The 24,914-nt window shown below is 39.4% G+C and overlaps 1 protein-coding gene across 10 annotated transcripts in view; it reads right to left on the bottom strand.

Annotated features, from left to right (window-relative positions):
• Positions 1-24,914, bottom strand: part of fat3 (FAT atypical cadherin 3) — a 572,050-nt gene that overhangs the window by 89,362 nt on the left and 457,774 nt on the right. For all 10 annotated transcript variants that reach the window (XM_062974535.1, XM_062974536.1, XM_062974528.1 and 7 more), the window contains 2 exons: positions 23,421-23,631; positions 13,241-17,314 (listed from right to left, as the gene is read on the bottom strand). In XM_062974535.1, coding sequence (XP_062830605.1) covers positions 13,241-17,314; positions 23,421-23,631 — 4,285 coding nt within the window. The remainder of the gene's footprint in view (positions 1-13,240; positions 17,315-23,420; positions 23,632-24,914) is intronic.

Below are 24,914 nucleotides of genomic sequence, written 5' to 3'. Positions count from 1 at the left end.
AGCAAAAAAAGGTTTGCCACTGGGCTAGAATGCTTCCAGTCAAGCAACTAGCTGTTTGCATTTTGTGCTTAAGATGTTCTCCTTGGCGTCTGAAACATCCTTGAGAAGATGCACTATGAAAAACAAAATATCATCCACTCAAAATACTTTGTATATTATTATGATTATGAAGAGGAACCAGTTTGTAGTTTGGGTATCTACTTTTAACCCTCCTGCCAAAATACTTCGTATGCCCTTTTACAGACCTTTCTATGGTGCATAATTAATTTTTCCATGAATGAGCAGAGTCAATGTTTTAAGGATGTTCTAATTAATTCATGTTTAGCGTTGATCTTTAAAAAAGAAAAATGGAAGATTTCTGGCTGTAAACACTAATGGATTCTTGAAAAATCTGTCAGGAGCTTTTTTCCCACCTCCTGTTTGAGGATCACAACATCTAAGCATTTGCTCCAAATGCAACTTTCCTCAAAGCCCCGAAAAATCTGTAGTTCACTCCGTTTTTGTTTACTTCATGTTTTAATAACACTCGCAATCACCCACTTTTTCAGTAAATGTTGCAACTTGGCGAACTTGAGCTCAGTTAGATGAGAGAGAATTTAGAGTGTGAATATAAACAACTTTAAAACACATTTTAATAAGGCACATAAAAACTAAGTTTTAAATGCTGAGGTCATTCAGTTGTGACTTTCCACCCTGTGACTCTAACTCAAAACTTTCAAATATTTAAATCAAATGTATCAATTCTTACATTTCCTTAGTGGCATGTTGTATTTCTTCCATGCTATATTGGCAACTAGTGTTATGGAAAGATGGCACAGAAAGAATAGTTCCTGAGTTACAAACATACAACTTGCCAATGATTCATAATTAAGAATAGGGCTGAGGCAACAGGAAGTGAGAGAAACCTACTTCCAGGAAGGGAAATTCACCCCTGAAAGAGATCTCATGGGGAAAGGGTGTCTTCACTGAAGCTTTTTCACCAATCCTTGTTTCCACAACAAGACAAATTTTTCAAAATGCAATTGTCACAGGGACAGAAAATGAGGTGAAATCTTCTGAACAGGGACACAAGCAGCAAAACAAACATCACAGGGGTGTCAACCCTTCCCTAGGCTATCCAAAGCCTGCATGCACGTACACACACACATATTGAGTTGCACTGAAAAAAAGTACCTGTATTGACTTAAACAGAAATTCAATAATAATAATAATAATAATCATCATCATCATCATCATCATCATCTTTATTTATATTCCATTACCATCTTCCTAAAGGTACTCGGGGCAGGTTACAAAAAGAACTCAAAGGTGCAACAAAATACAAAAACAAGATACAAAAAGATAAAAATCAATAACAATAAAATTTACCCACCAGTTTTACTTTAAACAACAATTAAAACCCCTATTAATTTAAAAAATCAGCTTAAGAACAAACCTACAGAACCTATTTTGTTCGTAACTTAGGGACTGCCCGTATGGAATTGTTAGGGTTTGTTACTCCCTGTAGCAGGGCCACTGGCTATACAGCTTGTTTACACTTGTCTACACTAGCCCTAAAATTCAGATTGGTCCAGAAGCTGTTCCTGGGTGCCCAAACGACATCCAGGGGCTTCTGGTGTTTAATGCAGGGTAAAGGAGGTTAACCAATTTAGCCCTCCATTAATGAAAGTTGAAGAATGTATCAGTTTTGGTGGAACTCTGGCAGAGACCCAAATTTTGAACAGAGTGTGGAAAGCAAACTGGCTCCAAGATAAACTCATCTGCTGTTCCATCTGAGCTGGCAGAACCATCCCCTTTTCTTTGCACTCACTCCCATAGGGAAAAGGGGATGGATCACAACTTTGTCACCCCATCACTGTGTCAGATGGCCTGGAAGCTTAGGAGAACTCTTGGACAATGTTGAGAGTCTTTGTTGATGTGAGTAAAGGCATCCCATGATGGATAAGGGCTTTCCCAAGCTCTCCAGATATCTGCTACGGCAATGGGGTCAACAGGAAAGCAAAAGGTGACAGTCCTATTGTGCAAAATCAGTTTTGGCCTAGATGGACTCTGAAGACTTCCTTGCTGCTCCCATAGGCAGAGGACACTCTGGGGATAGTGTGGGGGCATTTCTGGTATGGATTGACCCAAATGTTTGGTAAATATAAATGAGCCATATATTGTCATGCTTGGGGAAGAATACAGTTCTCATACATAGTCTCATCATGTTATATCACAATTTACATGATACCAGGTTGGCGTATGCAGGCATTATTGTGAAAAGATAGAAAGAGGAACAACCTTGCCAGGATTGTTGTACGTTTTCCGGGCCAGGTTTAATTGTGGATTTTATTACCATATAATATAAAGAAGATCATCAATTTTGAAAGTTCTGAGACGAATGCATGGATGACAGTGCAATCCACTTGTTATGATTATATGTTCCCTACACTACTGAAAATATTATATCTCTGTCTATCAGTAGCTAAGAAACATAAGTAGGAAAGTTCAACTGTACTTGTGTTCTGTTTAAGTGAATTTTCCATGGGCAGCTAACAAATTTATGAACAGAATATTGGACTAGATATTCCTTTGGTTTGATTTAGCATGGTGCTTTTTCCACACCTGAGTACTCTACTGAAAAGCAAGATGGGATATGTGTTGCCCAGAACATACACATGTAGCTTGGAAAAACTCAGATGAGAAAACCGAATAATAATGTTAACTTGAGGTTTTCAAACCAGGGATCCCCAGAAAACTCAATCAATAAGGCACAGATATCTATATCAAAATGCTACAAGAATGGTATCAATAGAAATAAACAATTCTAAAAACAATTTTCAGTGTTCGCTTTCCTGTTAAAGTGATTCTAGAGCAGGGGTCCTCAAACTTTTTAAGTGGAGGGCCGAATCACAGTGCTTCAGACTGCTGGGGGGCCGGACTATGAAACAGTCCAAAATTAGGATTGTTGTTGTTGTGTGCCTTCAAGCCATTTCAGACTTAGGTCAACCCTAAGTCTAAAGTTTAGGACAGAGGCCAGGTCAATGACCTTGGAGGACCTTAGTTTGGGGACCCCTGATTTAGACAATCTCATAAGACCATAGGTAAGCAAAGAGACCTCCAAAGACCATCTAGATGGTTTCATATGACCATAGGTAAGGAAAGTGACCTCCAAAAGCCATCTAGATGGTGTCATAAGGCCGTAGATAGGCAAAGAGGCCTCCAAAGACCATCTAGATGGTCTCGTAAGACCATCGGTAAAGAAAGAGACCCACAAAGACCATCAAGATGATCTCATTAGGCCATCAGAAGACCATAGATAAGGAAAGAGACCCAAAAGACCATCTAGATGGTTTCATAAGACCATAGGTAAGGAAAGGGGCCCCCAAAGGCCATCAAGATGATCTCATAAGACCATAGGTAAGGAAAGTGACCTCCAGAAGCCATCTAGATGGTCTCATAAGGCCGTAACTAAGCAAAGAGACCTTCAAAGACCATCTAGACGATCTCATAAGAGCATAGGTAAGCAAAGAGACCTCCAAAGACCAAGTAGACTTAGGTCAACCCTAAGTCTAAAGTTTAGGACAGGGGCCAGGAAATGACCTTGGAGGGCCGCATTCGGCCCACGGGCCTTAGTTTGGGGACCCCTGTTCTAGAGTATCGATGTTCTCATACAAACTTAAATATATATGTTCTCATAGAAATGTAAATGTGTGTATTCATAAAACAATATGAAAAAACTCACAGAGCCCTGTATCTGCAACAGCATAATACAAGTAGCACGGAAAGGCCTTTAAATGGAGCAGGACCAAGCAAGTGTAGTTAAGATTAAGAGAGACAGCAATATATTCATAACAACATAGCACAGTCCACTATGAGAAGATTCTGAAACCATGGATTTAAATATACACAACCTGATGAAGGGCACCCCGAAACAAGGACATTTTATCCAGGATTACTTGTTATTGTATAGTTGTGTATGTATATACGCCAGATGTTTGGACTGTTTTCCATTTGAGATTGATGTATGTTTCATGTGTTACATAATAAGATAGTACCCAGTTGGGACTGTAAGGAAAATACTTACCAATACAGACATACTGTTTTATGTATACATACATTTAAATTTGTATGAGAACATATATTTCTATTGATACCATTCTTGTAGCATCCCCAGAAAACTCCCAAATATTTTTCGTCTTCTGCAATAAAAGGTGTCTTGAAAATTCTGAAATATCCCACATAAAATGGTCTGCTATTGTGACCTTTTTTTTTTTTGAAGTTTTCTGTGAAAAATTGTAAGAATCTCTGAATAGAAATTGATCAATTCTGCACAAAAAGCAACAGGTACACAAAGCTACATTCTGCACAAAAAGAGGAACTATGCACACTTTGCTTGGAGTTATTTGGGGGGAAATAGATAATAAACATAAATGACTGTGAATATAGTTGAGTTTTCATACAGTTCATGGCGGGGGAAGCTGGAAAGGAAGACTGAAAAAGGAGGAAAGCTGGCCTAATACTTACAGGACTTTTGCCAACTATTAATCCCAATGATGGTGAAGTGTTGACTTACTGATGCAATAACATTATGGAGTTTATAGCTTGTGGATCACTTGCTATTCGTGGGAATAATTTTTTACTTAAATTGGGGTCCATAAAAATGCGGGTATAGAAGAACATGTTCTTCCAAAAATGTGCTGAGATCTCCCGAGAGCACAGTAGACAGTCATATGATTTTACATTTCTCATTCAAGATGGATTTTCCACATCTTGTACATAATTGTTGCCTTTCCTTGGAGGAGAGATCTAAAAGACTGCTTGGAGTATAACAAACACAGTTCTTATTAATTATCCCCTCTTCCCCAGGTTTAATTCAGTGATCCATTTACTCATACTTTGTTAAGTAAATGGTCATGGCATGATTGTATTTACAGAACAGCTTTCCGAGCCTCGAAATGATGGAAGAGCTCTGGCAAAGAAAACACTGCAATGGATCCCACCGGAACATTTCAGCCTTGATAGTGAGCTCATTTTGGGATGGGCTGTGATCAGAGTATTTCACTGAGGCAAATAATGATTCTTTAAAGAGAAAATATACACACATCTCCTTAAAGACTAACCAAGAGAACAAAGTTGGTAGCGCAATCATTTGTAGACCAAGGCTGCATTAACGCTGTTGAAATAATGCAGTTTAATACCATTTTAACTGCTAATTCAAGGCTATGGAGTCACAAGTTTATTTATTTATTTATTTACAGTATTTATATTCTGCCCTTCTCACCCCGAAGGGGACTCAGGGCAGATTGTAATGTATATTATTATCTATTGTATTGTTTAACTGTGCTATGATATGTTGTTTTTATATTTTGTTATATTGTATTGCTCTGGGCATGGCCCCATGTAAGCCGCCCCGAGTCCCCGTTGGGGAGATGGTGGCGGGGTATAAATAAAGTATTATTATTATTATTATTATTATTATTATTATTATTATTATTATTATTATTATTATTATTACAATGAGCATATATATGGCAAACATTCAATGCCACCAGACAAATAACATACAGTATATAGTTATAGTTTTGCAAGTGTTTTTAGCCTTATCTGCCAAAGAGTGCTGGTACCACACCAAACTACAACTTCAATGATCCCATAACACTGACTCATGGTAGTTAAAATGGTGTCAAACTGCATTAATTCAACAGTGTAGATGGTCTACTTCCTCAGATACATAACTATGCTCTTGAATTATACCTAAACCTGCAAGAGTGAAGTATTTTTAAAATCTGCAGTTCTATTCTTATATACAAAGCTCTTAAGAAATAAATATAATGCAATACCCATTTTTATTGCCTGCAATACGCGTCTAAACAAGCAACATGAAAGCAATGGGCCTTGATTCATGTTAGCACTTCTTAACCTTTCAGTTCACACTGGTTTGCTTTTTCAAAGGAAAATGTAGCTTGTTTGAGTCATGATGCCAATCCACAGAAGAAGAGTTTAAATCAAAATTGGCAGCAAATTGCTATGCCTGTACTCATATTCACAACACATAAACTTCCTGTTCCAGTCTTCAAAGTATTAACTCAAAAGAAATTTTGTTAAACTGCCATCAGGTCACAAATAATCTCAGGTATTCAGGCTCAAACTGATAGAAATCATTTTGTTGCTGATAAACCCGCAATCATGAGGGAGAAAATTGCAATGTTGAATTCCTACAAGCAATTCTGTCAATAGGTATGTCAATTCACACACAGCAAAATATGATGGAACTGGGCAGCACGTATGGACTGCAGGCAGCTATTTAGTTCTGCTATTGTAGATGACTCAATTCAGTCATGGTGTGGCTTGCTACGGAGATGACTTGATTTGCCATAGACAGGAATTATTAGAGCTTTCCATGTCCTTGGTATAGTGAATCTGCCCTAAGTTTTATTCTGATTATAAGTGGAGCTATTCAAGATGCGACTTGAGAAACTGCGAGTCGCTTCTGGTGTGAGATAATTGGCCATCTGCTAGGATGTTTTGATGTTTTTACAGTCCTTGTGGGAGGCTTCTCTCATGTCCCCATATGGGGAGCTGGAGCTGACAGAGGGAGCTCATCACACTCTCCCTGGATTTGAACCAGTAACCTTTAGGTCAGCAACCTAATCTTCAGGTCAGCAGTCCTACTAGGACAAGGGTTTAACCCATTAGGCCACCGGGGGCTGTGATGATTTTGGGAGAGGGTCCAGCATCCTGGATAGCTGCTTTGAAATTTAGAATAAAATTAAAAACACAACCCTGACAGGTAAGGCATGAGCTATCCTGAAAGTACTGTTTTTTCACAACTGCATTCTGAAATCTGATTCAATGGCCAAAAAAGCAGCTAAAAGGAGCTATCCTGTTATCCTTTATGCTACTGCATTGATTTAATATCAGAGTACTCTTTAACAACAAGTGAGTAGTAGTAGTAGTAGTAATAGTAGTAGTAGTAATAGTTTAATTTCTTGCCCACCTCTCCTCATGGCTCAAGGTGGATTACAGCATTACTAAAACATAAAACAACAAACAAATAGCCATACAGTGGAGTTTAAAATTCATCATTAAAATTATCTGGGTCGGCCTACCGGAAGAGATAGGTCTTATTTATTTATTTACAGCATTTATATTCCACCCTTCTCAACCCCGAAGGGGACTCAGGGCGGATCACATTACACATATAGGCAAACATTCAATGCCTTTTAACATAGAACAAAGACAAGACAAACATAGGCTCCGAGCGGGCCTCGAACTCATGACCTCCTGGTCAGAGTGATTCATTGCAGTGATTCATTGCAGCTGCTCTCCAGCCTGCGCCACAACTCGTATATTAAATTTCAACAGCTGATTCAGGTTGGAGCTCTACGGAAGGTCATTCCACTGTTGTGGAGCGGCCGATGAAAAGGTCCTCTGGGTGACGGTTGCCAGTTGGGTTTTGTCTAGTTGAAGTAACTGCCTAAGTGTGTGGTGCGGATTGTATGGGAGAAGGCGATCCTTTAGGTAATCTGGACCCAAACCATGTAGGGCTTTAAAAGTCAAAACCAACACCTCGTACTTTGCCCAAAAGCTAACTGGCAGCAAGTGGAGTGACTTTAGGATTGGTGTAATATGCTCACTCCTAGATGTTCTCATAACGAGTCTGGCTGCCATATTTTGAACCAGCTGGAGTTTCTGGTACAAGGGTAGCCCAATGAAGAGTGTGTTGCAGAAGACCAACCTTGATGTTACCAGTTGGTGGATCAATTGAAGCTGATAGTAAGCACTCCTGACCATCACATCGACCTGGGCCTCCATTTGGAGATGGATCCCGGAGCGCTTCCAAGCTCAGGGGGAGTGTAACCCCATCCAGGACTGGTTTACACACCTCCATCCCCAGATTAGGATCCTTGATGGCAAGCACCTCTGTTTTGTTTGGATTCAGTTTCAATTTATTTTTTCTCAACCATTACCTCCTGCAGGCATTCACTCAGAGGGGGCACACTATCATTAGCTGTAGCTGTTTTTGAAGGCATGGAGAAATTTATTTGGGTGTCATCAGCATACTGATAACACCCTGCCCCATGCCTATGGGTGATCTCTCTCAGCGGTTTCATGTAAATATTAAAAAGCATTCGGAATAGAATGGCACCTTGTGGGATACCACATAACAGCTCCTTTTTAGAGGAGTAGATATCCCCAAGCTGTTGAGAGGTCTAGAAGCATCAACAGGGACACATTCCCTCTGTCAATGTTGGGACGGAAAGCATCCACTAAGGTGACCATAGGTGTCTCAACTCCATATTTTGTCCTGAAGCTGGTTTGAAATAGGTCAAGAAATTGGATGGCAACTGCCTTCTCAATCACCTTGCCCAAAAAAGGGAGGTTAGACACTGGTCTGTAGTTACTAAGGTCCAGGGGATCCAGGCAGGGCTTTTTCAGCAGTGGTCTAACTACTGATTCTTTTAAACAAGATGGAAAATTCCCCTCCCTGAGAGATGCATTAATTTGTTGTATTTGAGATTGAATTGCATCTCCTCCCTGAACAACCAGCCAAGAGGAACAAGGATCAAGAAAGCAGGTTGCCCTTGCCCCAGCAACTTGTCCACATCCACAGTACAGTCAGCCCTGTACACTTACAGGTTCAAACTTTTGTGGATTTGAGAATTTGGTTAATATGTTATCTCGAGGAATATTCAGACTCTTCACCACAAGTGCTGGATGACAACATTCCTAGAAATAACACTTCTCTAGGTACAGTATTTTTAGGACCTCTAGTGTGATTTTATGATTAATATCTAATAGCACAGACCACAAAGTTGTATTGGAGACCCTAGAAATTTTTAGAGAAGATTTATCTCAGTTAAAAGAAGCACATTTTTAGTTTTTACACTTTCATGGGAGTCCTGCACACCAACCCCCCATGAAAGTGGAGATCCTGCTGTATATGTAAAAGTAAACTAAGTATTGCAGACTATTCAGTCAGACCAAAAAAAATTTTTTTTTCAGCTGAAAAAGTTCTCTGTGATTCTCCGATTTGTGTCCATACAGCATTTTTTAATGGAAATGGGGGAACATTCATCTTACTCCTACAATTCCAGAGGCAAGCCAAGTTGATATAGAAGGAAAGTAAGGAGATAAAACAATAAGAAATTGGCTTTTCAGAAGTCCAAGATGAGTTCTTCCCTATTTCTTCTACTAGCCCTTTTGTCTTTCGCTCATGTGGCCCTCAAATATTCTCCCCAACAAATCCTGCAAGGAAAATTCCTTGATAGAGTCTCTGTAAACCCCTTAAGGTTGTAATAAATCTGAAATGACTGGAAGGCACACAACAGCAAAAAAAGGGTGGCAACAATAATTATAACAGGAGTACTAATAAGAACAACAACAGAAGTAATCAAAGACAAAGAAAGGGGTTTATGGGTTGAGATTGTTTAACTTTCAAACTGAATAAAACTTTATTTTTTATTTTATTTCATTTTTGGTAGGATTATGGTACTGAAGGAAGGTATTAACACCCTTGAAAGTGGCAGCACTTTGAACATCCACTGTAGCGAATCCATGCCTAACGGTGCTTCAATAACTGCAACACAGTCCATTTAAGAATTGAAGGCATCAGCAGCAATGGGAGTTCAAGCCTAAACCCCTAAGACTCTGGGCTCCTTTTTAAAAACCACAAGCATTGCAATTTAATTCCCTGCATGCTTATACTTGGAGGGAGCTCTCACTAGAATCAATGGGATTCAAGGCAGATCCCTATATTTTGATTGCTCTGGAAATAAGTATCATTAAGGAGGCAGAGTGCCAGATGCTATTGTATTGTAACTCCCATAAGTTTTACCAGTGACTATATTGACTAGTGCTAATGGGCACTTTGCAAAATCTTATAAGTAATGGCAAACCTAAAGGAAAAGCCTGGGTTGTAATTGTTGTTTTTGCAAGATCTCAAGGAAGTTTGCCATTGTTTTCCTCTAAGGTGGAGAGAGTGTGACTTGCCCAAGATCACACAGTGGATTTTCCTGAATTAGTGGGGAGTCATAGTCCAACACTCAAGTAACACACAATGATGGCTCTCAGTCTTACTTTGGGCATTCCAAAAACAAACAAAAAGATATGGGGGAAGAGGGAGAAAGGAAGAGGTTTTTTTTTCTTTATAAGGCACATTTACCACACATGCACATCTGTTTGGGAAAGAAGTGAATCAGAGTTCTCCAATACAAGTGCATAGGCACTTATAACCATACATCTCACCATTGTGCATTTCTGACATATACGACATCAAATGTAACTCTGATGTTGAAATATGTGGTTCTCTCTAAACAATAAACCTGGATTACAGTATATCCGTAGCATTCTGCTGGTGTCTCTATTGGCACACTAGAAGGGACTTAAGGGCTAAAGTGTTACGAGTTGTCATTTAAATGCACAATGTGACTCATCCTTGGCATGAAACTACATTTGTTTAACAGGGAACAAGCAGATGTTTCCATGGGATTGTGACATTTTACCCATTTTGGAAAGCCATCTGCCACTTGTTTCTACTTTTCTCTGCTTCGGGGCTGCATGATCCTCCCATGTTTGGAAACATATTCTTGGGATGAATATGAAGTGCAGCTCTGGCAGCAACCTCTATCCATTTGCTGTCATGTTTAGATACTCTCCTAGTCTGTCCACACTTTCTCCAATAGTTAATCTTAAGAAACTCCCATGGCATTGGAATGAAGACTTCGGAATTCTCTTGAAATTCCCTTTCTACTTAAATTAGGCTTAAGGCCCTTTTAGGCTACACAGTTATGCTGCTATTTCCCCCCTTTAACTACCTTGGAAATACAGTGTTCCCTCACTACTTTGTGGTTCATTTTTCGTGGATTCGCTGTTTTGCGGTTTTTCAATAAACTCTAAAAGAATATTATAAATCATAAAAATTTACAATTTACAGCCTAAGGAAGGAAGGAAGGAGAAGACAAAGGGAGAGAAAAGGAGCCCAAGCGGCAACGAGAGGAGAAGGAAGTGATTTATCAACATACAATTGGTTGATAAAGACTTAAAATAGTGTATAACTACTAAATAATGTATAAATATTAAAATAAATATAGTGTCCCTACTTCGCGGATTTTCACTTATTATGGGTGGTCCTGGAACATGACCCCCATGATAAGTGAGGGAACACTGTAGCCTATGATATTCTGAGATTTGCAGTTTAGGGAGGGAGATCTGTACTCACTCAGAGAACTCTATAAATTACAAAACCCATAATTTCACAGGATGTTGGCATGTCAGTAAAAGGGAAATCATGGTGCTAGAATGACATCATGAGAAGGGATCTTTAGATCCTACAATGGACAACAAGACCTTAAGAAACTGAGGATCATTGGTGTATAATCATCACAACACTCGATGGCTGTAAGAAACAATGTCTGGCTTAAGAATGAGAAGAATGAGAACACATGACTGGACATGGACCTCCTCAGGGAGCATCTACAATGTAGAATTTATGCAGCATAACATAACTTTAACTGTATGCTGTGGGATTCTGCAAGTTGTCATTTGGTGAGGCACCAGCACACTTTGGAAGGGAAAGTAAAAGATCTTGTAAATCTACAACTCCCATGACTCCTTAGCATTAAGCCATGGCAATATAGTGGTGCCAAACTACATTAATTCTACAGTATAGGTGCATCCTAAGAAACAAGAAGAGTAGTTCCTCAAATTTTCCGATTCTTACTATTACATGCCACTGAAATTATGAGACACTTAGTGTGCTCAATTTTTATTGCTTTTGAGTTGCATTTCGCTTGGAATTACATTCTGGAAAAGTTCCTTATCTGGAACTTCCAGCATCTCCCAACTATCACAGTCTTAACTTAGTACAACTTTGCAGCCGAGCAGAAATAATGCAGCAATCGGTTTCCTGAACAGGCCACTGCTAGATCAGCTACAGTTCACATAAGTAACTTTTTCAAGTTTTAGCTGCCTCCATTAAATGGCAGCATGAAAAGCATCCCAAAATTAGAACATGGAGAAGAACATTGATTTATCTAGAGCAATTTGTATTTCCAACCTTTAAAAAGGTCAAAATAATGTTCACCACCACCACCATCATGAGTTTGTTTATATATAGTGAACATCAATTGTTTTCCACCAATAGTTATGCCTTTTAAAATTGATGTTTAAATGAGCTTGCTATCCAGGAATGGAAATAATAATTTTAATTAAATAAAATAGCATTCTCCCCTACGAATCTTCACTCTCTTCCAATCCTTAAGAACAAATGCTGCTCATTTACTCTGGCTAATAATGCAGAATGATATAATCCTTCTCATGCTGGGTATCAATCATGCCCAGCTTTATAGCCTGTCACATGGCAGCATAGCATGAAGTGTGACTCTGGTAAATTAAAAAGGCCCATACAAATGTTTCTTTCTCTCTCCGTTCTGTTTTGGTTTAAAGAATGTGCTCAACAGTAAGCTAAACAACTAGATAATATCTTGAAAAATACGAGACAGCATAAATCTGCATTGCGATACAAACTCAACAGTTTCAAATCCAATGAAAGACACAAGTGCTGATCCATTCATGCCACTGGCCCAGTTTACCAGTACAGGAAGCTGCATTTTGCCCCATCATTGTAAATGACCAGGAAAATTGTATTACACTGGGGACATGACACTCAATGGTTTCATCCAACATTATGAATCCTCCCATTCTTATCTATAATACCCTTAGTATGAGTTGATACCTCCTGAAAAGCCCAATCATTCTTAAGCACAACTTCCTCACTACAAAAGTTCTATTCGCTTAGATTTTTGAAATGACTGAAATTGACAAATTATCTATTTTGATCAGAGATGTTTGACTAACTTTTAAAGGACTGTAAGCTGTTCTGATATATGAAGCAAAGATTGCATGTGTGATATTTGAAAACTGATATAGATGAGAACTATTTTTTATCTTAGAAGAAAAGTAGTTTAATTTGAGATTAAAGATAAATTAAGAATCTTGTAATCCCCTCAAAAGGAAACTCGTTGGGCTTTGGTTTTATAGTAAATCAAAGCTTTAGTTTTCTTCTTGGCACTGTCAATTCCGGCTGACAGTTCTCCAGGGTCTCAGCCAAATCTAATTCTTCCCCAGCTTTGTCCTCCAACATTATTTTCAACTGGAAAAGCCAAGCATTGGACATGGGACTTTCACCATGCAAAGTAAGCACCCTACCACTGAGCTTGGCTCGTCTTTTCATTTTGAGCAATGAAAAACACCTTACCTGTAATGTGATAGCTAACTTGGCGGTTGATGTCGGATGTATCCTCATCCCACGTGCTGAGGACGGCCACAACTTCACCAGGGGAGTCGCTCTCTTTCACTGTACCTCTGTACATATCATGCTCAAACACCGGGGCATTGTCATTAATGTCTGTCACTGTGACAGAGATCAATGTGGTTGATGAAAGGGACAAGGTTTCTCCCAGGTCAGAAGACACCACTGTGAAGGAGAAAGTAGGGTTCCTTTCATGATCCAAGTCTTTCAAGGTGCTGATCCAGCCACTGTTGCTGTCGATGGTGAACACTTCTGTGATTCTATCAGCCTCTACTTCTGCCAAGAGAGAGTAGGTGACTTGACCATTTGCTCCCCAGTCTGCATCAGTTGCTTTAACCTGAACCAGTTTTGTTCCTATTGGCATTCCTTCCATTATGATGGCTTCATAGCTGGCTGACTCAAAAACTGGTTTGTTGTCATTAATGTCCAAAACTTTAATGTCCACATCCACCGTTAGCACAACATCCACCTTATCTAGTTGTATGGTTGCAGCAACTTTAAAGTGAAAGGCAGAGTTTGTCTCATGGTCAAGCCTCTTATCAAGTTTTATGAGGCCGGTATCTCGCTCTATAATAAAAACTCCATCCTTGTTGTTTTCTGACAGTTCACCATTTACTGTGCTGTAAGTGGCCCCCTGATTAGGCAAAACATGCAGCGCATCAATAGTGCTACCAATAACTGTATCTTCTGACATTGTAAAGGAATATTGGGGTTGAGAAAATGAAGGCAAAATGGTTTCTGGAGGTAAAACATGAATGTACACAGGGATAAGGGAGTGCTTTACAGGAATGCCACCATCAACTGCTTTGACAAAGAAAGAAAGCACTGTGTTTTTAAGCTGGTTAAAGTTACCCTTCGTTACCATCCATCCATTGTCGGGGTCAATTTCCAGGAGATCTGCAACAGAAACAGAAGCCTCACTGTATAGCGAATAGGCAATCCTTGCATTTGCGCCATCATCTGGATCAACTGCTTGTACTTGAGTGACCAAATGACCTTTCCCAACATCTGCTTTGACACTTGCCCTGTACTCTACTGTCATGAACTGGGGAGCATTGTCATTCTCATCCACCACAATGACTCTCACTGTACAGAATGTGGTTCTGCCTCCTCCATCAAGAGCTCTCAAAAATATGGTGATGTCACCTTCTAAAGGGATCTCTCGATCAAGTTTTTCAGTTGTGATGATCTGCCCATTGTTATCAATTAAAAAACGGTCCTTGGCAAAATCATTTATGATAGAGTAGCTTATTTGTCCATATATGCCAGCATCTCCATCTGTTGCTTTTACATGTATTACTTTGGTTCCTGGGAGAGAATTTTCTCTAACCTCTGCTACATAGATACTCTGTGAAAACACTGGGCTAAACAAATTAGCTCCAAGGATCCGAATATGGACTTGGGCCGTGCTTGTGAACAAACCATCAGAGACAGACACATTCAGACTGTACAATGATTCCATTCTCTGCTTCCGATGGTTCGAAAGAGTGATAACACCACTCTTGCTATCCATCACAAAACTCGTTCGGTCATTTCCAGACAGGATACTATATTCCAGTCGGTCAAAATCAGAGCTGTCTGCATCAGAGGCTTGAACACAAGTCACAAAATGACCGCGAGGAGCAAGCTCACTGACATACGATTCGTATATGAGCTGGTTAAAAATGGGAGGGTTGTCATTCATGTCTGTTACAAATATACTAACTAGAACTTCACTGCTCAATGGTGGGAATCCATTATCAGTTGCCCTCACTTTTAAAATGCATTGTTGCATCAGCTCATGGTCCAACAAACGTGCTGTTAGAATCAGACCACTGCTGCCATCAATATGGAAATAATCTGTGCTGTTGAAAGTGTCCTGGACTATCTGATATTGGATAATTTTGTTATTCTCAGAATCTGCATCAGTAGCAATAACCTGCAAGACAGGAGTTCCAATCAAAGATCCCTCAGACAAGGTGGCATTGTAGGCAAAATGTTCAAAAACTGGAGCATTGTCATTCATGTCATTGATAATTAAGTCCACTGTGACTTCAGCTCGGGCACCGGTGAGCGCATCACTGGCTCTCACTGTCAGCTTGAAAATGGGGTTTACTTCATAGTCTAATGGACTGATTACACTGAGAACTCCAGTGTCAAAATCAATGTTGAACTGATTATAGGGATCTCCGTCTACAATTATGTAAATGATACCTTGACCCTCCGGACTGGTAGCGTTGATGCTCAGGATTGGGGTGTGCATTTCTATGTCTTCATTTACAGTAGCGGTATAGAAAGGCTTGTCGAAAACCGGCATCGCTTTGTTAACAATTGTAATAGGCAATTCTACAGATGCTGACAGTGATGGATTGCCTCCATCTTTAGCGATGACAATAATTAAATACTCTATGTTTGATAAGTCAGAATTAAAGGCTGCTTTTAGTGTGACACTTCCAGTCTGCCTGTCAATTTCAAAGTGCCCGTAGTCCTCCTTCAGCAGGTAAGCAACGTCGCCATTCGCACCCTTATCTTTATCAATGGCAGTCACGCGGTATATCAGGGCACCTGGATCAGCCTCAACTTGTACAGCAGCATAGTATGGAAGTCCAACAAACACTGGAGAATTGTCGTTGATATCTTCAATGTGAACTTTGACCACCACCCTAGCTACCCGAAGATGATCCTGTTCACGGCTTGCCTCGACCACTAACTCATATAATTCCTGCTCTTCTCTGTCAAATGGAATGCCAGTAGTTTCAATGACACCCAAGGTGGATTTGATCTTGAATTTGTTCCCAGGGTTCAAAATGCTATACTTCAAGGGCTCATTAAGACGGTTTCCAACTGCATTGACCACTGCTACTTTTGTAATATTGGTGCTGTTTTCAGAGATGGATGTAGAATAAAGGCTTTGAGTGAAGTGGAGGCCACTGTCCATGGCTTCCTTGACCATTATGGTCACAACGGCAGTGCTGTAGAATTTCCCATCAGATACTTTTGCTATAAGCATATAATGATCTTTGGTAAGACTGTTGTTTTTTATAGTCACTATTCCTGAAAAAGGATCAATGAGAAAATACTCCATGTTTCCTTCAATAAGACTGTATGTCATCTCAGTGGGGACTTCTGAATCTGGGTCCGCAGCTCTGACTTTAAGAACCTCCACTCCAACATAACTTGGCAGAAGCAAGACAGTCTCAAACATGGCCTGGCTGAAAACTGGAGGATTGTCATTGACATCTGTTACATCAATAGTAACTTCAACTGGATTCTCTGCAGTGAGCTGTGGATTACCACTGTCTCGAACATGGACATGAAAATGGAAGTGTGCAATGGTTTCATGGTCTAAATCAGCAATAGTTCTAATTGCACCTGTATTGGAGTCTACTGTAAAATACCTTTTAGCAGTGGATTCAACAATCTGGTAGACAAGCAATGCATTTTGATTGCTGTCTGCATCTATGGCTCGTATCACTAGCGGGTTGTTTTCTAAGCTCCGGACAATGCTGTTTACAGGTGCAGCCTCACTGATCCTGCCTGAATATTTTAAGAAGAGGAAGATGGGAGGGTTGTCATTTTCGTCAACAATCTGGATGTTCACTGTAGCATTTGAGGCCATCCCTGCCATGTTTGTGGCTTGCACAGTGAGCTGGTAAGAGGACATGAGTTCATAATCAAGAGGCTTTTGACTCGTGATGACTCCTGAGTAGGGGTTTATAGCAAATGCTCCATCAGTGTTGCCTTCTGTAACCTCATAAACTAGTGTGGACTGGCTGATTGCTGAAACTAAGATAACTGAGGTTCCAAAGTCAACATTTTCATTCACCTCCGCTTGCCATTCCTTGTGCGTGAATTTGGGGTGAGAATTGTCTGACATAGTGACAGATATGCGGACAATGGCTGTGGCTGAAAGTGGTGGAGATCCCTGATCAGACACTTTGACTGATAGAACAAACTGGTTCATAGCGGTTAGGTCTGGTTCCTTCAAAACAGTGATGATGCCTAAGACTGGTTCGATCTTGAACGTGTTCCCAGTATTTCCTGAAAGAATAGAATAAGGATAGATGTTAAAAGCAATTTGTCAACATATAAAGTCAGAGAGTAATATGCAAGTCCAGAACATCTGCTGATGTTTCATCACATGCAAATCTGCATTCTATTAATAAAAATGAACAAGTCTTGAGTCTTATGCTTGGATAGGACTCCACAGATGCTAGGTTTCCCACAAATTAAATGAGTAACCATGCCAAGAAAATTCTACAGGACGTTTATCCATAATTACTTTCTAGCTTACATGAGACTGAAGCACATACTCAGAGAAGTTACTTGTAAAGTTTACTCATCACACAGATGAATGCAATTCAGAGGTAAATTCCATTGTGTTTGAGACTTAATCCCAACTAATTGTGTTCAGAATTGCCATCTTATCAAAAATATTGGAGTAAGTCTCATTGAACTCTGGGATTTTTCCCAAAATAGACATGCATAGGACTGCACTGAAAGGGCTTTGATTTTCCACATATCTACAATGAAAGACTGCAAACCACTGAACTTCAGTGTGAACAGGTTTAGGAGTGAACAGGCAGGAGGCACAAAACAGAAATAAAAGGCTAACAAATCAATTGTTCAATGCATGAACAAAGATCTATGGTCCGAAATAAGGAGGACTTTAAGCAATTTGAGAATCCTGATTAAATGCATCAACAGGAGTGAATGAAATGAAGAGAGCAGTATTAAACAAAAAAGAAACCCAAAAGGAATTATAATAGCTCCTGATAGAGATAAAAGAAATTCATGGCAGCATGGCTTGTTTATTGATCTCAGCGGATGGGGAGAAATGAAGATGAATCATTATTTAGTGAAGACGTAAATGTGCGCCGAATAGAGACTGCCTAGGGACTGCTTAGGACTAAGATGGGGTGCTTAAGATAGATGCAGGCCATAATAATGAGTTAAGATCAAGGGAGTCTTTTGTCAAAGACTCACAATAAGGATAGAATTTAAAATCACAAAAATACAGCACAGCTGATGCAAAGAGCAAACCCTGGTTCTATTTTTCTCTGTCCTATTGCCTAATGCAGAGTTGAAACTATCCCGTATTCTGCAATGATATGGTCCATTCAACATCCAGGACTGCTACTCAGGACATGGTGAATAATACATACTGTAAAAGGTTAGCTCAACAGAGAGCTAACATTTATAATAGTATTCTCTTATCTCTTAAAACAGAGTGGAGGTGGAGGTTTTTTTTCTTATTTCACTCTCATAGAATCACAGAATAATAAAACTGGAAGAGACCACATGCGCCATCTAGTCCAACCCCCTGCCATGCACACAGAAGCATGAAGCATTTGGGAAGTTTTCTCCACATTGGGGGAGGTTGCAATGTTTTTGTATTATATTTCCCAATATCGTTCAAATTTAAGGGTTGTTTTGGAGGAAAATGTTTCTGAAATAATATACTCAAACTCAGTACTGAAGTTACGGAGCTATAACACAATGTTACCAATTTGTACTGCTCTGTATTCGGTGTGAATAATAGTCTTACTGTAATTATATAAATGCCATTTCATCCCACCCCTAAAGAGGTGCCAGGTGGATTAGGAGTTTTGGGGTGCAAGGAGAGGAATGCTTCTACTCTCAACAGCCAGCACCCAAGGCTGCAACAATCAAAGCAGGATCCCTATTTAAAGTCTTTGTCGCAGCCTCATTCATTGGTGGAAGTGATGGTGGTGGAAAGCACATCCTCTTTGTGCCCCAGTTTTGAAGCTCAACAAACCACCTTTGCCCAATTTAGCTGCTGGCTCTTAAAATGGAACTGGGATGGTATGAAGCCAAGAGGCTTTCTTGGAAACATAGTACAGTAGAGTCTCACTTATCCAACATAAACGGGCCGGCAGAATGTTGGATAAGCGAATATGTTGGATAATAAGGAGGCATTAAGGAAAAGCCTATAAAGCATCAAATTAGGTTATGATTTTACAAATTAAGCACCAAAACATCATGTTAGACAACAAATTTGGCAGAAAAAGTAGTTTAATATGCAGTAATGCCATGTAGTAATTACTGTATTTATGAATGTAGCACCAAAATATCACAATGCATTGAAAACATTGACTACAAAAATGCGTTGGATAATCCAGAACGTTGGATAAGCGAGTGTTGGATAAGTGAGACTCTACTGTAGCTGATGTACAATATCATCAGTACAATAACGTAGTTAGACAAATGTAACCATTTCAGACCTGGTTGCATATTCTTTAATGTTTTGTAAGTATTCATCAGGCCCTTTCATATATCATCTAATTAATTGGATTGAAGGTATGCCCATGGTAAGAAAGCGCATTGACATATGTTCATCGGGTTACAGGAAAGGAGATTCCACCTGAACATCAGGAAGAACTTCCTCACTGAGAGAGCTGTTCGGCAGTGTAACTCTCTCCCCAGGACTGTGGTGGAGGCTCCTTCTTTGGAGGCTTTTAAGCAGAGGCTGGATGGTCATCTGTCGGGGATGCTTTGAATGAGATTTTCCTGCTTCTTGCAGGGGGTTGGATTGGATTGCCCGTGAGGTCTCTTCCAACTCTACGATTCTATGATTCTATGCACAACACTGGTATTCAGCCCTAGGGCAGTGTAATCCTGTCACTGTGTAACTACAAGTTTACACTATACCTGCATTATGCAGAATGAAATATTTTCTTCCCACAAAGAGTTCCAAAATGTAGAAAACCTAATTGCACTTAACAGTGTATCCCTTTCTCAATAAGAATGAGAAAGCATTCCTATAGCCATCACCTACATCTTTTCAGCATCCCTAACTCACACCGCACAGTACACTTCTCTAAATTATCTTTGCACAAGCTGATGTCCTCCCATGTTAGTGAGAAATGACAGAAGTTGTGACTACTTCATCTGGAGGACATCATGTTAGGTGAGGTAGATTTATACAAAGGGATGACTTAATTAGTGGCATAGGTTACTTGTAATTCAACCAATTTTTAGATTTATGTGTTCATAAATACAAGACAAGATCCTACACAGCACTTGAGTAGGACAAACCTCCACGCATGGAGTTAAGTGGAAGTTGTACTAACAGCTCTCGTTGAATACCAACATTGTGCCAACACTGCATATCTATGGATGTGCTTGCTTACAGTCCCATTCTTCAATAGGGGATGCACAATGTTTGCCTTTGCATGTTCAATGAAGTAAACATATACTAAAGGTACAGAAAAATAATTAGGCATGGCCCAAGAATGTACAAATACATGTACAAATGTTATATTTGTGGAACTCTGCTTATGTGACTAGGAATTAATATGGATTTTAAGCAATGACCCAATAGTACTACCATACACATAAGGAAAATAAAGATATCAACAGTCATGCCACCCCTGGTATTTCCCAGATGAGACAGCTATGAGTTGGTCTTTAAATTAATGTGCTTATGAAAGACTGGTGCTCTCTCCACAGCAGAGTGAGATTATTGGTTTCCATTATTCAGCGATGCACTCCTGTTAGCTGAATCCCCTGGGAAGCAAGGCAGCATGCATATAAGCTGAACTCATCAGTCAGAATTAACATCCTTACTGCACATTTTTTCATGGATCAGAGGAACAACAGCCTCAGAAAGCTGTATTATGTCACATCCAGAAGCATGGGTGGATAATGAAACAGTGGGAATTTGGAGCTTTATTTGAAACTGAGGCTCAGAGCTTCCAATTGCAGGCAGAGACGAGGATGAAAAACAAATCAGATGCAGTCATGGGGAGATAACGTCTCATTAAAGGATTTCAAGCTTTTGCACAATTGCTGTGGACAGAAGCCTCACACTGTCCCTTTTCCTGGCCATTGTTCCATCCATCCCGCCTTCTTTATTGCTGTAGTCATTTTTCTCCCATGCTGAATTATGCCACTGCTTCACTGTGTCCTTTCAATGCAAAGTTGCATTAACCAGCCAGTGGCAGATTCAAATCTTAGTTGCAAAGCCAGGATAGAAAGGGCTAGATTCACAATGGTGATGGGCTACAAAGGGAAGGAGTAGTCAACTGTGAAGGTTTCTTCTTTTCCCCTATAATCTTCTCCCCACAGATGATTTCCCCAACAGTCAGAGGCGAATTCTATCTGTAGTTCTAGGCAGAGATGTGAAAATCTCATTTTCACTATTTTGGATTTTTTTTTTAAAATCCTAGCTGTATTTTTTCTTACTTGTTTCGTATTGGGTTTCCACACTTTGCATTTCCTTCTGACACTGAAACTTGTACAGTTTCTTTTCTTTTTTTTTACTTTGCACATTTTTTTTAAATATCTGAATTTTACAGAATTTTTCCACTGAGAAGTTTTTTTAATGAATGTTATAGTTTGTCAGAGCCAATGAAATGGCCATTAAGTCCTGAATCTAACAGCTCTGGTATCTCAACAAGGCCATTAATACAGGAAAATTAGGTTAATGCATGGTGGGACAACCACTAGTTGGACTAAATAAGTCTTTGGAATGCCTTCCAACTCTACAATTCTATGATTCATATCTTCTCTAAATGCTTGCTGTAATGACCAACACATATGAATATACACATGCAACTTATGATCCTGCCCAGATCATCCATTACAGGAGTTCTGGGACATATACATTTCCGGACATTGGGTCTGGAATCCTGTAGGTAACTTACACTTGTGGAAGTCTCACGTGTTGGTGTAAGTCAGTGGTTCCCAGCCTTTGGGCCTCCAGGTGTTTTGGACTTCAACTCCCAGAAGTCCCAGCCAGCTTACCAGCTGTTAGGAACTGTGGGAGCTGAAGTCCAAAACACCTGGAGGCCTAAAGGTTGGGAACCACTAGGGTAAGTCCTTTCTCAGCACACATGCAGTTAATGGGTGGAGGCAGAGCCGGCCCTAGGTATTTTTCAAGTGTAGGCGAACAGAATTTTGGCCCCCCCCCCCGAACCAATCACTGAAAAATAAAAGCATTGGATAAGCAAAAATGTTGGATAATAAGGAGGGATTAAGGAAAAGCCTATTAAATATCAAATTACATTAAGATTTTACAAATTCAGCACCAAAACATCATGTTTTACAAGAAATCAACAGAAAAAGCAGTCTCGACTGCGCCCCTGTATGTTTTGAGCCCGAAGCGACCGCTTAATTCGCCTAATTGTTGGACCGGCCCTGGGTGGAGGCAAAAGGAATCTCCATGAGGAGTAATTCCCCTGCTAACTCCTAAATAATCGGTGAAGACAGAAGTTGTTCCTTCTGCAGCTACAATGCCCGAACCTCTTTTTCTTCTGTGCCTCACCTTCCGCTTCCACAAGAGGAGTTATGTCATTCTGCAGGATACTAGCCTCAATATAGATTCTTATAAAACAAGATAAAATAAAAATATTTCCATCCCACTGAGAAAAAGTCACGGGCCCAGGGTGCTAAATTGTCCTATTCCAGGTTTACTTAGATTGCTGAATGTACAAAAAAAGATTTCCTTCATATGCAATGGTCACTTCCTTTAATGCTGTTTTAAAAGAACAGCAGGGAAATGTAATATCAAAAGTGGCTTGCAGTGTTTTCAAATGAAATCCTATCCATGTTTATTTATAAATCCCATTGGGCTTATTGTTTGATATGTATGCTTGAAACGGTCACTGAAACAACAGTTTAAAGATATATGAACAATGCCTTTCACTAAATAATTTATGGTGAATAGCACATATAAGCACCTGCCTCTTTAGAAAGGAAGATACAGAAAGATCAATGAGATTGACTTTGATTTGAATAGGCTTCTAAATCTCAGTGATTTCTATAGGATCTGTATTTTTTACACTGCATTTCTAGAATATTTTTTAGAAAAAAATGGCTGGCCTGCCAATGTAGAATTAATGTAGATTGACACCCTGTTTAACTGCCATGGCCCAATGCTATGGAATCCTGGGAGTTGTAGTTTGGCAAGGTACTAGCAATCTTTGGGAGAGAAGTCTAGTGACTATATAAAACTTCAACCCCCATAATTCCATATCATTGCACTATGGCAGTTAAAGTGGTGTCACACTACGTTAATTCTACAACACAGAACCATCCAATGACACTACATTGAGATTTTATGCATGCAGTCTTATAGTGGGAACTGTTTCTTTGTGAATATTTTCAGTCTCTGCTTGCTAACCTGATTCTATTGTGTAGATCAGCTCCGCATTTTCTCCCTTGTCTTTGTCCAAAGCGGTGACCTGCAAGACGGCAGAGCCAATTGCAGCAGATTCAAACACAGAGGCTTCATACAACGGGCTGGTGAAGTAAGGACTGTGATCATTCGAATCTTCCACATTCACAATGACCCTGGCCAAGTTCCGTCGGTAGGGGAACTCTTGATCACGCACCTGGAAAGGAAGGGAAAAGCATTGATAGATAGCAGGAGGATATTTGGAGCTGCTAGTAAAATTAAAAAACATGTAAACAAGTGACAAATCTTTAAATTTGACCAAACCATGTAAAGTTTTCCTAAAGGAGGGCTTTTTTTTACAGCATATTCTGATAAAATTATTCCTATCATATTTTCTCCTTTGATTCTGAAATTCTAAATCACTTACTTTTTATTGAGTGATCCTATTCGCTAGTTTCTTCTACCTAAAGTTTTATCAATCTATTAGCAAAATGTCATTTCCCTGTTGCTGATTTTTTTTACTGTTTTCACATTAAAAAGGGCCGAATGGGGTTGTTGCTGTTTTATTAATGTATAACCCATCTTTCTCCGAATAATGAGATTCAAGGCAGCTAAAAGCATACAGCCAGCCCTTCGTATCCATGGATTCAACATCCAAGGTTTCAAAATATTCAAAAATGCAGATTAAAACTATGCAAAATGTTCAATAAAAGAATAAATATAACAATAATTTAGAAACAACTAAACAATTTATAAAGATGAAAACATTAAAAACATCAACATTCACTGGAATACTACATGTAAACCTTAAATACAGCACCACACAGCTTTACAAGTCCATTCCAGTAATATTTGGTGGATCTCATACCTTTTGATGCAATAAGAAACTTTACCATGGAAAGTTGTACCACATTAAAACTTCCTATCCTAGTTCCTATTTCCTAGTTCCTTCCTATTCCTAGTTCAAAAAATGGGAATGCCATCAAGGACACTGGAAAAATTCAGTATCTATTCAGAGCAAGGGAAAACTACATAGAGGGCAACAGACATTATGCATTGTTAATGCCTTTGTAATCTAGATTGATTTTAGAAAAAAATTATATTGGTGATGCCACACTAAAGAACACAAAGGAAACTTTACATGGTGCAGTATTTGGATTGTTTGATCAGCATTTATCAACATTTATCAGAAAAATACACTTGCCTTTTGACACACTCTTTTTCACAAGTTCATTGATTGTCACTGATAAACATTTGAGTTTTTGTCTAAGTAAATAAAATAATTATTTGTTTTCAAATTCTCCAGAGAGGAATATGTGGATTCTTCTCCTCAACTGTAAGCAGTGAGAGCAATTAATACCTACATCTCTAACTTATTATTATAATGACTCTGGAGACTATGATTCATATCCCTGCCAGGCATGGAAACCCACTAGATCAGTGGTTCTCAACCTGTGGGTCCCCAGGTGTTTTGGCCTACAACTCCCAGAAATCCCAGGC

The sequence above is a fragment of the Anolis carolinensis genome, chromosome 3 (assembly GCF_035594765.1).
Source record: "Anolis carolinensis isolate JA03-04 chromosome 3, rAnoCar3.1.pri, whole genome shotgun sequence".
NCBI classification, from domain to species: Eukaryota; Metazoa; Chordata; class Lepidosauria; order Squamata; family Dactyloidae; genus Anolis; species Anolis carolinensis.
Note: the sequence above shows the minus strand (reverse complement) of the source record. Positions and strands in the feature narration are given on the sequence as shown.